The sequence below is a fragment of the Lontra canadensis genome, unplaced genomic scaffold, assembly GCF_010015895.1.
Source record: "Lontra canadensis isolate GAN:19392208 unplaced genomic scaffold, GSC_riverotter_1.0 scaffold12, whole genome shotgun sequence".
Taxonomy (NCBI): domain Eukaryota; kingdom Metazoa; phylum Chordata; class Mammalia; order Carnivora; family Mustelidae; genus Lontra; species Lontra canadensis.
In genome coordinates, this window is record NW_022631006.1 from 10,538,092 (window position 1) to 10,553,814 (window position 15,723).

The following is a 15,723-nucleotide window of genomic DNA, read 5'->3' on the forward strand; positions in this document are numbered from 1 at the left end:
AGTCTTCCCTTTGTGTTTGGAGTGCCAGTGGCTCAGGTCTTGCCAGTGGTCCCTAAAAGGGAGTCCAGGCCAACCACACAATGCTTATCCCTCCAGGTGTCTCCTGTTGGTTCTTATTATCTCTCATTCTCCAGAACAAGAAATTCCCAGAGACTCACTTGGAAACTTGCTGGAAAGAATGACTAGAATCTGCAGTGTCATGACCCCAGTAGGAAGGCATCATGGAAATCATACCGTAGAATGTGCATGTGGGCAAATTTTTCCACTCGTAAGGGACCACTGATGAGTGGATCTTTACTCCTGGACCTCAGGTGGTTGGTTCATTTTTTAAGAGAGAAAACTGTACTATTGGAAGATCTCAGAGTTTCTTTCCAGCTGTGTTTCCTTGATATAGCAGTTCATGGGCAACTCTGCCTGTCATCCTAGAGACTTGCCATCCTCCCACCAGGTCCTGGCTTAACACCACCTTCCTTGAAACTTGTCTTATGCCTCTCATGTCTGAATATAGCATCTTGCTCAGACAATATCTTTAATAAATGCTTGTTTAATGAAACAATGACTCTTGAGTTATAGAGTGACTTCGCAGTCAAAAGCGAGAGTGTCCCAGAACTAAAGTCAAAGAAAGGAGGAAGGGGCTTTTATACCAGGTAAGAGATGGTTCAGAGATGGGAGAGGAGGAAGCAAATCTTTCCTGTGAGGCCTGTAGGGCAGAACCAGCCAAGTTGGGGAGATAGGGAAGGCATGAGGAAGAGCTCCCAGGTAGGATGTCTGTGGGTCAGTGAGGAGTCAGAATGTTGGTGCAGAAAGCCAAGAAATAAATCTGAATGAGGATGAATTTCAACTAGAAGCAAGAAGAGGCTTAGCAAGGAACTGATGTCATGAAAACTGAATTGAAAAGGAGTCTGGCAACAGTGCATAGGACAGACTGAAAGAGAAGGTCTGAGAAGAAGGGTCTCAGGGAGATTGCACCGAGTAGTAAAACCTGAATGAATGTGGAGACTGCAAACCCAGGCAACAGGCTTGTAGTGAGCATATACAAAGTAAAGTCCAGGACACTGTTCTGGGAATGGGATATAGTCTTGAAGGAGAAAGACACAGATCTTTGGTTTCGGAGAACTCCCCTCCTAGAAGGAGAAGTAACAAAAGGAGGGAGAGAACTTTTAAGGATGAATGTCTCATTTTATTCTGTAAAGGACTTACAGGGAGAACCAAGTTACATTTCTCTGTGAGTGGGGACAAGAGGAGCACATCAGGTATAGTGACGAGAAGGAAAAGAAGGGCAGGCTTGGCACCTGGCCCACAGACCCAGGGTGGAAGGGTCCCCTAGACAGGTTGCCCCCATACTGCAGGGCAGGATTTGGTAGGATCTGGCCCGGCCAGGTGGTACTCCTGCAAGCCTGGGGACTGCTTCTCCACCCTGCAGAGGGTCAAGGCTGTACCAGGACATCTGGGAACCCCTCCTGGTACTGCAGGGCCCAGAGTGTGTCCTGAACTCAGGGCACCAGGACACCCAGGCTCTGCAGTGTCCCCAACAGCCTTTGCCCTGCATTGGGACTCTGGGTGTAGGACTGGCATTTCCTCATCCTGAGGTTATGGGGCGGTAAGTGAAGGTGTTAGGATACCTGTGGTTCCACAGAGCACAGAAACACAGATCTGGTTCCTGTTTGGTACCAGGACCCATGTGGGATGCCCAGTGAGTGAAGAGTAGAGACTGCTTGGCAAACAAATGCCCGGAGCCCCAAATACTTGAGATGGCTTTTGAAGGAACATGGCACTTGAGGGCCATGTGTATGCGTGTTTGGGGGTGCGGTGGGGGAGGTATTCCTGGCACAGAGGACATCTAAGCATCCCCTATGACGTTCTAGGACTTTCCTACATTCCTATACCACCGCTCAAAGGTGTCTGTTCAACCAACCTGTCTGTGCGGCCCATTAGAACGTTCTACTGAACAGGAAAATCAATCTGCAAGGAAAGAATTTGAAAGGACCTTTCCAGGTGTTGGTATTCAAAGGTCTGAAAAGCTTACTAATTTAAAGGAAGTCATTCTGAATAGCTTACAAATAAACATAAATAGCTTAGAATTAAAAAGTCCCTGAATGAAGATACCCAATAAATCCCATAATAGGTATTAAAATGGCATGACTGAGAGCATGGGCTCTGCACTAGGTGTTGTATGTAAGTGATGAATCACTAGATTCTAAACCTGCAACTAATGTTACATTGTATGTTAACCTAACTGGAATGTAAATAAAAACTTGAAAACCAAAAGAGCATGGGCTACAGGGAGAGACTACATGGACTTTAATCCCAACTCTGCAGTAAACAAGCTGGGTGCCCTACTTATCACACTTCCCATTTCCTCATCTGTAAAATAGCGATCATCTTACTTAACTCAGGATGGTTGTGAGGATGAATGACTTAGTATTTATAAAGCACTTGGAACAATGTCTGACACAGAGTAAATGGTCTGTAAGCATTTAAAAAAAAATTCTCACACTCTCACATCTTGAGGAAGATGAGGAACCAGCAACCGGATGAGGAACCAGGCTTCTAAGCCCTATTAAGCATTTAGACATACAGGCATTCTTTGCTTTACACAGTAGTATAAGACCACAACAACGACCAAAAAAGTGAAACTATAAAAATCAAGAGAAAAGGGCTCCTGGGTGGCTCAGTTGGTTAAAAATCTGCTTTTGGCTCAGGTCGTGATTCCAGGGTCCTGGGATTGAGACCCTCATCAGGCTCTCTGCTCAGTGGGGAGTCTGCTTCTCTCTCTCCCTCTGCTGCTCCCTGCTTGTGCTCTCTCTCTCTGTCAAATAAAATCTTTTGCAGAAAAAACATTTGACAAAGTACAGCATCCTTTCTTGATCAAAACTCTTCACAGTATAGGGATAGAGGGTACATACTTCAACATCATCAAAGCCATCTAGGAAAAGCCCATTATCAAAAACCCAAATATCATTCTCAATGGGGAAAAACTGAGAGCTTTTCCCCTCAGGTCAGGAACACGGCAGGGCTGTCCACTATCGCCACTGCTATTCAACATGGTACTAGAAGTCCTAGCCTCAGCAATCAGACAACAAAAAGGAATAAAAGGCATCCGAATCAGCAAAGAAGAAGTCAAACTCTCACTCTTTGCAGATGAGATGATACTTTATGTGGAAAACCCAAAAGACTCCACTCCAAAAGTGCTAGAAATTGTACAGGAATTCAGTGAAGTATCAGGATATAAAATCAATGCACAGAATTCAGTTGCATTTCTATACACCAACGACAAGACAGAAGAAAGAGAAATTAAGGAGTTGATCCCATTAACAACTGTACCATGAGATACCTAGGAATAAACCTAACCAAAGGTGCAAAGAATCTATACTCAGAACACTCTAAAGTACTCATGAAAGAAACTGAGGAAGACACAAAGAAATGGAAAAATGTTCCATGCTCATGGATTGGAAGAACAAATATTGAGAAAATGTCTATGCTACCTAGAGCAATCTACACCTTTAATGAAATCTCTATCAAAATACCGTCAACTTTTTTCAAAGAAATGGAACAAATAATCCTAAAATTTGTATGGAACCAGAAAAGACCCCAAATAGCCAGAGGACTGTTGAAAAAGAAAACCAAAGCTGGTGGCATCACAATTATGGGCTTCAAGCTCTATTACAAAGCTCTAATCATCAAGACAGTATGGTACTGGCACAAAAAGACACATAGATCAATGGAACAGAACAGAGAGCCCAGAAATGGGCCCTCAACTAATCTTCGACAAAGCAGGAAAGAATGTCCAATGGAAAAAAGACAGTCTCTTCAACAAATGGGTGTTGGGAAAATTGGACAGCCACATGCAGAAGAATAAAACTGGACCATTTCTTCCACCACACACAAAAACAGACGCAAAGTGGAGGAAAGACCTCAATGTGAGATAGGAACCCATCAAAATCCTTGAGGAGAACACAGGCGACAACCTCTCCACCTCAGCCACAGCAACTTCTTCCTAGAAACATCACCAAAGGCAAGAGAAGTAAGGGCAAAACTGAACTATTGGGACTTCATCAAGATCAAAAGCTTTTGTGCAACAAAGGAAACAGTCAACAAAACCAAAAGAAAAACTGACAGAATGGGTGAAAATATTTGCAAACGACATATCAGATAAAGGGCTAGTATCCAAAAAATACATCAAAGTCAACACCGAAGGAACAAATATCCCAATCAAGAAATGGACAGAAGACACGAGCAGACATTTCTCCAAAGAAGACATACAAATGGCCAATAGACACATGAAAAAATGCTCAACATCATTCAGTATCAGGGAAATACAAATGAAAACCACAATGAGATACCACCTCATGCCAGTCAGAATGGCTAAAATTAACAAGTCAGGAAGTGACAGATGTTGGAGAGGATGCAGAGAAAGGGGAACCCTCCTACACTGTTGGTGGGAATGCAAGCTGGTATAATCACTCTGGAAAACAGTATGGGGATTCCTCAAGAAGTTGAAAATAGAGCTACCCTATGACCTAGCAACTGTACTACTGGGTATTTACCTGAAAGATACAAATGTAGTGATCCAAAGTGGCATGTGCACACCAATGTTTATAGCAGCAATGTCCACAATAGCCAAACCATGGAAAGAACCCAGATGTCCATCAGTAAATGAATGGATTTATGTCTCACATCTTTATCCATTCATTTACTGATGGACATCTGGGTTCTTTCCATATATATATCTATACACACACACACACACACACACACACACACACACACACACATACAAAATGGAATACAATGCAGCATTCAAAAAATGAAATTTTCCTACTTGCAATGATGTGGATGGAACTAGAGGGTATTACGCTAAGCGAAATAAGTCAATCAGAGAAAGACAATTATCATATGATCTCATTGATATGAGGAATTTGAGAAACAAGACAGAGGATCATAGGGAAAGGGAGGGAAAAATGAAACAAGATGAAACCAGAGAGGGCGACAAACATTAAGAGACTCAATCTCAGGTGAGGGCTGCTGGAGTGGAGGGGAGTGGAACTGCTGGGGTGGTTGGGTGATGGGCACTGTGTGCTATGGTGAGTGCTGTGAATCGTGTAAGACTGGTGAATCACAGACCTCTACCCCTGAAACAAATAATACATCATATGTTCATTTTAAAATAAAAATAAATAAATAAAATCTTTTTACAAATCGAGAGAAAAGAACATAAGTGTTCTATGACCTTTTAAATTTTTGTTGAATCATTAAAAACTTTCACACTACAGGTTTAAAGTGTATATGGAAGTGGAAAAAAAAATAGTAAGACCCAATACATAATACACTAAAAATTTTTTTTAAAGATTTCATTTATTTGAGAGAAAGGAAGAGATAGAGATAGAGATAGAGCACGAGCAGGAGGAGGAGCAGGAGAGGAGAGAAAGACTCCCCACTCAGTAGGGAGCTCAATGGGACTGATCTCAGGACTCTGGGATCTCGATCTGAGCCGAAGGCAGAAGCTTAAGTGACCAAGCCATCAGGGTGCCTCTTCACTTACACTTTTAACACTGGGTTCAGGTTTCATTAATATCAACAGAAACCTTGAAGGTCCTGGCTGTCATAAAGTCACAGGGAGCTTATTCAGAATGCTGTAAAATTCCACACTGGAAATTCAAAACCTAAAATTCAACCTGTTTCAAAGCAGCTTCTCGTTAACAAAGGAACCAGATAATAACAGACACACTTCTGACTTTTCAGCCTCATCTTATATACATTTAAAAACACCCAAATTGGGGGCGCCTGGGTGGCTCAGTGGGTTGAGCCATTGCCTTCAGCTCAGGTCATGATCTCAGGGTCCTAGGATCGAGCCCCGCATTGGGCTTTCTGCTCAGGGGGCAGCCTGCTTCCCCCCCCACCCCTCTGCCTGACTCTCTGCCTACTTGTGATCTCTGTCTGTCAAATAAAATAAAATCTTTAAACAAACAAACAAACCAACAAACAAACCACCCAAATTGCCCAATATACATGCAGGCATTTAATGCCTTGCACTTAACTGTTAATAATTATTTAAATGGGGGCGCCTGGGTGGCTCAGCAGGTTAAGCCTCTGCTTTCAGCTCAGGTCATGATCTCAGGGTCCTGGGATTGAGCCCTGCATGGGGCTCTCTGCACAGCAGGGAGCCTGTTTCCCACCACCCCCACTGCCTGCCTCTCTGTCTACTTGTGATCTCTGTCAAATAAATAAATAAAATCTTTAAAAAAATAATTATTTAAATGGTGCAATAATAGAATGAATCCATAGTATGAATTAAGCAAGTGAATAAATTCAACTATATTGTGAAATTTCTCTAATTTCCAGAAATGGGTTTTTAACTGGATATTTAAGATCTCATAGATTGAGGGGTGCCTGGGTAGGTCAGTGGTTTGAGCCTCTGCCTTTGGCTCAGGTCATGATCCCAGAGTCCTGGGATTGAGCCCCACATCAGACTCCCTGCTCAGCGGGGAGTCTGCTTCTCCTTCTCTCTCTGCCTGCTAATCCCCCTGCTTGTGTCCCCCCCCCCCCCCGTCAAATAAATTTTAAAAAATAAATAAAATGAGATCTCCTATAGATCAGGAGAGAAATGTAACTATGTACCCTTTAAGAATCTGATGAAAGTTCTTTCCTTCTAAAAGTTCAGGTGAGGAGATACAACACTTCATGTAGCATTTCAGGGAGTTCACAGAATATCCATAATCCAATCAGAAGATGTGGTTAAGAATCTAGAACTAGGGGCTGCCTGGGTGGCTTGGTGGGTTAAGCCTCTGCCTTCAGCTCAGGTCCTGATCTCAGGGTTCTGGGATCGAGTCCCACATCAGGCTCTCTGCTAGGCAGGGAGCCTGCTTCCTCCTCTCTCTCTCTCTCTCTCTCTCTCTCTACTTGTGATCTCTCTCTCTGTCAAATAAATAAAATCTTAAAAAAAAAAAAAAGAATCTAGAACTATTCCTAGATAAAATCCTGCCAAAAACTGTTTCAGAGCCATTACAAGTCTTGCAAACTCAGGTCACTTTCCAAGGGAGGGTAATCCTCAGAACAGTCATGGGCCATCAGAACCACACTGAATGGTGGCTCTTGCCTTATAATGCAAGTTTATTCAGTCTAGGTTCTTCAACAAACCACTATCCCTGAAGCTCTCCTCTGTGAGTATTGGTCTTAGAAAACCCTACTGAAGAGACAGACTCAACATTACATTGTTGAGAAACACAACAGAACCAGCCAAATCAAATTGAAAGTTACCTTGCATAGGAGGTTAGCTGCTGTGGGCAAAGCACAAGTGGGACCTGAGCCTATTGCTGGCAGCATTCTACTCTTTCTGTCCTTTCTTTTCTCCCTCCTCTCCATTCCTTCTCTTTCTCCTCTGCCTTGATTCTCCCTCTCTTATTCTTCTCTCCTGCTGTCTCTGACATTGGCCCACATGGACACTGTTTCATCCAGCCTGTGGTGCAAGAGATTTTAAGCCTTATTAAAGCCAATAGAGAAAGATCATCCTGAGTCACACTGAATTCAAGAAACAACCCAACAGGAGGCACTGAGGAAACCTCGACAATGCCCAAGCAACAATTCTTGCTAGGGAAGCTCACTCTTTGGGGGAAGGAATTTTGAGCAAGGAAGGGGGTTAGAGGTTTTTTAAAAAACTGATTTGATGTCAAGAGAAAAAGATTGCCTAAGCAGTATCTGTTAATGAAGTCACAGAATGGCTCTACCTCTGGAACGAGCTTCATTTTCTTATATTTTGGTAAGAAATCTGATTCTCAATTGAGAATTCAGCCACTCTACCCACTCAAGGGCAAGATGATAAGGTTCTATCAAACCAAGTGTCTAAACAAACCTGAGACTCTACCAAGGTCAGAAATGCTGCACTTGAAGCCAAAAGATCTCTCTTTGGCTTGTTTTGACTTGTAACCACAAGTTTATCTTGTCTGGGTGTCCAATCACTTTATAAAACAAATGCTGATTTCTGCACTACAGCATCCTCTGAAGAAGCAACGTGAGTCCTGGATGTAACCTTTCGGGGATTCTCTAATTTTTTTTTTTTTTTGCACTCCCCTGATTTCCACAGGACTTTAAGTTTTTTCTCCTGAGATCCAGGAACAAAGGATGGTTTGGGAAATGCTGAACCCAATGCATTATAACATCACCAGCATGATGCCCGAAGTCATGCCTGTGGCCACCATGTTGATGCTGTTGCTCACTGGCTTTCTTCTTTTGGTTTGGAATTATGAAGACACATCCTCAATACCAGGTGAGTCAGTCATTTAGTTCTGTAACTAAGGAGATTGTTTACTTGGGGCTCTCGGTCCATGAGGGTAAGGAAATTTTACAAAAGGACAAAAGCAAACATGGGGAAATGGCAGAAGCCCATGGCAATGTTAGCAAATAAAAACTCAGGTGAAAAATTTTATACCAATTACCTGCACTTTTCAAATGAAAGCATTTGAAAAAAAAAAAAAATCTTAGATAATCCCTTCCAGTCTGTGCTTTGCTTTGGTAAAGTAGACTTGGCAGAAGTATCCTTTCAAGTAAGTTTGAAAAAAAAAGATGGAAAAAAAAAAAAAGTAAGTTTGAGATGGGGTGAAGCAAGGTAAACCAGGAATTTTTTTTTTAAATTCAAACTCATTCCAGTGTTGCTCTGGAGGTGAAAACGTCTCTGGAATGCCTTCTTTTTTAAAAGATTTTATTTTTAAGTAATCTCTACATCCAGTGTAGGGCTTGAGCTCACAACCTAGAGATCAAGAGTCATGTGCTCCTCTGACCAGCCAGGCTCCTCTGAGCCAGCCAGGCTCACCTGGAATGCTTCTTATACCCCTCTCCTTCTCCCTCCTGCTTTGCCTCATCCATGTGCTCTGCCCTCTTCCTTTTTTGAACTTATTTCCTCTCTTCATCCCACTCTTTCTTTCTCCTTCATCCCACATTTCCTCTTAGTCTTGGGGGTAGGTGTGATGGTGGTGCCACCATAAGAGTTGGCTGGGTCCTGGGCAGTGGAAGAAAAATAGGGACCACTATGGTTCCCTTAGAACATCATACCCTGAAAGAATCATCAACAAGATCTGTGGATAACCAAACATAGGGTGTCATATAATTATGCAGATAACTCCAAAAGAAACTGCTACCACTCCACACTATCAGATTAATTCAGAGTTATCAGAACTATTCAAATATTTCTCTGGTGTTCAGTGAAAATTGTTCAGGGCAGGCATCAATCCCCAGTCTCATGAGATAACCAACAAGGCTTTACTTCAAGAGCATAGTCATTACTCACTTCCAAGTGCCGTGGGCCTCATCACAGAGCGACCAAATGTAGGAATGTGAAGCTGATGCCAAGTGCCCCATGTCTGGTTCTTCCAAACCTTTCCAGAGAACTGTGTGTCCTGTTGATCTGATTTAGCCTGGTGTTGTAGGGGACTTTCATGCCCACTTAAACAGAGCACTCAGTTAATGCTGTTCTCTGCTCCCTGAGGGTTCTGAGGGAAGACTCTTTCATGGCCTTTAACTTGAGCTCCTTCCCACAACAGCCCCTTCCTCACTGGACTTCTCCCACAGTGGGCTCCCAGGTCAGGATCTGTGAATGGTAGGTGAGATGGAGAGTATTTTTTAGCAAGTCCCCCCAGACATTTATGTTGCAAGTGTTAGAAGTCGTCCCTGGATCTTTGAAAAAGGAGGTCAGCCTATGGGGGGGCAAGCACAAGAACCGGCACCCCTGGAGCTTTGGATCAGGAGACTACATGACAGCTCAGTGTGTCTACCATTCCTGCGCTGGGGACATCATGCTGTCATACACTAATTGTACTACGGTTCTCCGCCATGTCTGGAGCAGGGCCTGCATGTTGATATTAAAAAAAATCTGGGATGCCTGGGTGGCTCAGCTGCTTGAGGGTCTGACTCTTGATTTTAACTCAGTTCATGACCTTGGGGTCATGAGATAGAGCCCGCCTGGCCCGCACTGGGCACCATGCTAAGCTTGGAGTCTGCTTAAGATTCTCTCTCTCCTTCTCCCTCTGTACCACGACCCCCAGCTAAAAATAAAATAAAATAAAATAAAAATTTAAAAAACCTTCCCAAGTGATTTTTTCATTAGCAGTCAGAATTGAGAGCCATAGATATGAGCCCAACCCCTTCACTTGACAGAAGGGGAAACTGAGCCCCAGAGAAGTGAACGGCCTTACCCAAACAAACAATTATGAGAAATAAACCACTGAGTTCAAACCCTTCAGTGAGGAGTTAAAGCCCCCAAAAAGGAAATGGCTTGTCAGCATCTCAGCTTGAAAGGAAGTGGGAGTTGAGGGGCAGGGGGGTAACCAGGAATTCCTAAATTTCAGCTTAGTGATCATTTTGCTAGCCGGGAATCTTCTAGTCCCATGCTTTCCCTTCGGAAATGTGAGTTCTAGTCAGAATCCACTCGTGGCACAGACTAAGATCCCATGGTGCCCAGCGGGGGAAGGAAAAGTGGGAAAATTGGCTTTGTTGGGGTGGTTCTTCCTGAACTCCTTTTGGTAGTTTCCTCAAATCACTGGTTCTCTGGGTTCTTGGTTTTACAGGTTTGGGGGAAGCTTAGGGTCAGGGAAAGTCAAGGGGAGTTAAAAAGGTGTAATAATTTAAAAACACTTAAGTTAGTTACAATTTACAAAGCAGTTTCACATTCATTTTTCTCTTGTGATCCTCATAGCACTCTGGTGAGGTAGGTGTGTTTATGACTATTTTGCAGATGAAGAAACAGATTAAAGAGGGTCAATGGTGCGTAGCTAGTAAACGATGAAACTGGAACTCAGAACTAAGTCTCTTGAGCCATCCCCAAACCTGCATCTGGGTCCACTTCCCCAGAGCCTCTCTCTGCCCTGGGCACCATGTCCCCAGAGGATGGCACTGGGAAAAGGACTTGGCCACACATTTCCCTTTCTCCCACTAAGAAAAGACTTCACAGAAAAGTACACAAAATAAATATGTCGCCACAACACAAGACAAGAAACAGGGTGTTAGCATCCCAGAAACTTCTCTTGGGCTTCCTCTCTCACTTCCAGAGATAAACATTCTTCTGTCTTGTGATAATCACTCCCTTGCTTTTTATAATTTTGCCACCTAATCTCATATCCCCAAATAATACAGATTAATTTTGCCTGTTACTTTTAACTGTTTTAACAATTGAGTCCTATGTACTTCTATATTCTTCTTTTGCTCAGTATTGTGTTTGGAAACTTCACCCACATTGTGACATGCCACTATAGCTCGCATGGTATGCAGTAGCACACACATCTCATGGTTTAGTTACTGATGATACTGTTGGTGCACATTTGGGTGGCTCCAGTTTGAGACTATTGTGAGCAGTGCTGCTATGAACCTTCCCATGCACAGGTTTCTCTGGGGCGTACATATAGCCTGGAATGCAACACCTTCTACATTAGGACAGTGGGTGAGAGGTCCCAGCTGTTGGCTTCCGGGAGGCTATTTCTGCACAAACACGCAGTGTAGTATTCATTGCTCCTCTTAGGGTATGGAAGAGCCTCCCGAAATCACTGCAGGCCTAGATCAGCCTTCCCAAATCCGACAGGTGGAGAGCAACTTAAGGCGATTGCAAACAAAGTATTTCTTAAATATTGTACCAAGGTCTCTCCCCTCCTAGAACAGTCTTTTCTCAGATGGAGGGTTTAAGATATACATGTAAATGAAAGGGTCACACTGTGTTATAATAATTCAATATTGTACTTTCTCCTCACATACTCTCCTCTCCTGGCCGGGGACTCTGATGGGAACCTAGTTATGCATATCGCTCATCTCTGGCCTCTGACTTGTAGCTAGGGTCTTTACCTAGCAGAGTCTCAGTGTTTGTTGGATGACTTAAGCTGACACGTGACTGATCACTAGGGACCCCAGACTCGGATTCTCCTCTGGTTAGAACATTCAGGTTTTCAACCTGAGCAAAGCTCATTGTCATCTCCCTTTTTCAATGGATAGAGATCTGCACTGTCATATTTTAAACTTGAATGGTGGTTCCCTAATATTAAAACTATCTACATGGCACCCAACTGTTAGATTATAAAAAGGAAGAGTGCAGCTTTTCATTTGTATGTCTTTGTACCTCGTGGGCCTAGCATAGTAAGTAAGTAAATGTTTGTTGAATGAATCTATTTTCAAATAGCCAGATGTCTGATCTCCCGTGGACTAAATGTACATGACACAACAATATTTTTCCATTTTATCAAAATGTAAATACTACCTAAAATACTCTAAATGAGGATGACACTTAAAACTTCATCCTTTACATTATACACCCATTTCTAATTAATTTAAAAAATTCACCAGGGAACACTTATTACACATCTACAATGTTTCAAGCTGTAAACCCCAGCAGAGTAGTTTATTGTTATGTACATTTTAGTTGATTAGAGATCTATATATCTGATGACCTTTAAGGAAATACATATTCAAATTTGCTTTTTTCAATCTTTTAAAGAACTTAATGAAATTATTTAATATAAAGTCAGTCATCTTCTTATAATACAGTATTATCAGAACAATCAGATTAAGAAGAACCCTTTGAAAATGTTTTGATTCTATAGATACTACCAAAGACCTTCACTTCTAAGATTTTATTTATTTATTTGTCAGAGAGAAAGAGAGAGAGTGAGCACAAGCAGGGGGAGCAGCAGTCGGAAGGAGAAACAAACTCCCTGCTGAGCAAGGAGCCTGATGCTGAACTCACTCCCAGGACCCTGGGATCATCACCTGAGCTGAAGGCAGACACTTAACAACTGAGCCACCCAGGCGTCCTAAAGGACCTTCACTCTAAAGAAAAAAACCTGACAGTCTTATCCCCATTAATCCGGCAATTGCAAAAGACTAAATCTTATTTGCCAAATTTGGGAATTAAGATCTAATTTAGATAATTTAAGCAGAATTAAGATCTAATTTAGATAATTTAAGCAGAAGCTTAGATTATCCAGATTTATTTACACAGTCCTTGCCCCTGGAATGAGAATACTGTCTCAAACCATTGTGCATGTTGGTTTCCTATTTTACTACTGGAATGGAATTAAAGGAGAAAGATTTGATGTACAAAAGCTACTATTCCCAGGAAAACTCCTAAAACCATTCCAAGAAGTTTCTGTCTAACTTTTTACTGCCACCAGTAAAATCAAGCTAGCAAGTTTATTCTCTGGTCTAAGCAATAGCAAATTTTTCCATTTTTAATGTAAGCAAGGACATGAACAGTCACTTCTCTTGAGTAAAACCACATCACTGGACCAAATTCTAGTCCAGACTCTAATTGGACTCATTGACTAGTTCCTCAATGCTTAGCTGTATTATTTGCATAATGAAATTTAGCTTAGGATTCTTCTCTAAAACGGAATCCTTTTTGAAGGAAAAAAAAAAAAGAATGGTTAAAAAAAAATGAATGGTTAAAAAGTTCACACCAAAACTACAATCTAATTTTAAGCCACCCATTCCATCAGCTGGGCATTCAAATCGAAAGTTTTCAGACAAAACTGGACAGCCAAACAGATCGGTCAGCTTGTCGCATGTCCTGGTCTCCGTGCTTGGAACTAGATGGACTGACTGACTTGTATTTAAAACTCACTGACATTGTTTAACATGGCAAGAAAATAGCAGACCCCTACCCTGGTTCATTCAGATCAAAATGATGGAGACCAAATGGAACTACTGTTGTATGGACACTGAACTACTCTTTTTTCATGTTAAGCTTGTTTGTTTGTTTGTTTAGTGATTCACAGATATGCACTGGAAGATATCAAAGACCTTTCAAATATAAAAGAACACAAGCAGAAATAACATAAAGCGGTTGCTCTTTTCTGGTGTCTGCTAAAATGCTGACTGTGGTCTGATGACTCTTCTAGGTCCTGGCTATTGTATGGGGATCGGGCCCCTCATTTCCCACTGCAGGTTCCTGTGGATGGGCATCGGCAGTGCCTGTAACTACTACAACAAGATGTATGGAGAGTTCATGAGAGTCTGGATATGTGGAGAGGAAACACTCATTATTAGCAAGTGAGTCTGTTATAATCAGAGACAAATTTTTAAAACCAAGGCTGTGTTTTTCCTATTAAGTAACAAACAAACTTATTTTGATATCTTGACGCTTTCGTTGCTAAGGCTGTGTTTTTACTTCCCGGGTAAAAAAAAAAAATCTAATCCTATATAGAAGTGGAATGCTTGAGTTTTGCTTAAACCCAAAGGTACATAGATAAAGAACTCTGGAAAGCTGGGAAACTATTTGAAATTTCTCTGAGCAGTGAATGGAAACTTAGAATCCAAAGGATATGAGTTTGACAAGACATACGTTAGGGAGAGGCATTATCTTTTCTGATTTCCTAAGATTTTGGTCTAATTGCTGTAAGCAAAGCAGTTAAATAAAAATAAAACCAAACCCTTGAGAGAAAAGAATCTGCATCAATTTGCTAATGTGCTTCTAATGGCAGGCTCTAGAGCACCTCTAGAAGGGGAAACAGTAGAAAAAGATGTCATTCTTTTTTTTTTTTTTTTTAAATTTATTTGACAAAGATCGCAAGCTGGCAGAGAGGCAGGCAGAGATAGAGGGGGAAGCAGGCTCCCCACTGAGCAGAGAGCCAGACATGGGGCTTGATCCCAGGACCCTGGGATCATGACCTTAGCCGAAGGCAGAGACCTTAACCCACTGAGCCACCCAAATGCCCCAGAAAAAGATGTCATTCTTATGCTCCTATTCTATTTATGACTATTGTCCAGTGTCTCAGCTGAGTGACCTTAAATAAATCAGGAATATTTCCTATTTTTAAAAAATGATTTGTTATATTTTCTGGATAAATTTAGCAGATTGAATTCATCCGGGGTTAATCAAATAGGCATTGACTGTAGAGATCTAGCTTTGTGAAATACTAGTTTTCTTATTTACTGATCATAGAAAATAGAGAGCACATTTCACTAGACTTTCAGCTATCTTTACTGGATATTTCACAATGTTATACTCCAACACTGTGTCATTGATAAGTTTTTATATTCCCTGACAGTAAAACTAGGGTTTTACTGATCCATTAGAATTTTTTGTCCAGATATATAAACTATTACTCAGAAGTAAGTGAAGCATTTCTGGAAACTACAGTGATTTCTTTCAAGCCAAGACTACATGCATTATTTCATAAAATACCATGGTAATCTCAAAGGTCAATTCTTTGAACCAAATAACACAGAAGGGAGTGGGGACCAATAATTATTGTTGGGTTTACTTCTCTGGGCTACTCTGGTCAGCCAGGATTTAGGTTTTTAGAAATTAATACTTTACATTAGCAATGGCCTACAGTCTCGAAATGTCTCAAAATGTCCTCAAAATGTCTCAAAATGTCCTGGGACTGATGACACAAGGGCTTCGTGGCTTGGGATGTTTGGCCCTGTCCTTTCATCCACCGGCATAGCTAGTTGCCTTCCAGCCCTTCTCAGCAGACAGGTGAAGTGACCCGCAGGGTATTTAACCTACAGCTCAGGACATAAAGCAGTGGTTCTCACCCAGGCTGCACATTAAAGTCACCCAGGGAGCTTTTAAACATCCCAATGCCCAGGGCACACCCCAGCTTTCAGAATCTCTGGGGGGGGGGTGTGGAACCTGGGCAGCAGGTATTTGTAGAGCTCCCCAAGTAATGCCAATGTGCTGCAGAGCCTGAGACAGGAGAACAGGTAAGCAGCTGCTAGCACCGGGGGCCTTGCCTTGGGGTTGGGCAG

General features: G+C 42.0%; 1 protein-coding gene across 2 annotated transcripts in view; it reads left to right on the plus strand.

Moving 5' to 3' along the window:
* Positions 1-15,723, plus strand: part of LOC116867113 (aromatase) — a 47,649-nt gene that overhangs the window by 5,656 nt on the left and 26,270 nt on the right. For both annotated transcript variants that reach the window (XM_032856489.1, XM_032856490.1), the window contains exons 2-3: positions 8,081-8,263; positions 13,869-14,019. In XM_032856489.1, coding sequence (XP_032712380.1) covers positions 8,119-8,263; positions 13,869-14,019 — 296 coding nt within the window. In that variant the 5' untranslated portion in view covers positions 8,081-8,118. The remainder of the gene's footprint in view (positions 1-8,080; positions 8,264-13,868; positions 14,020-15,723) is intronic.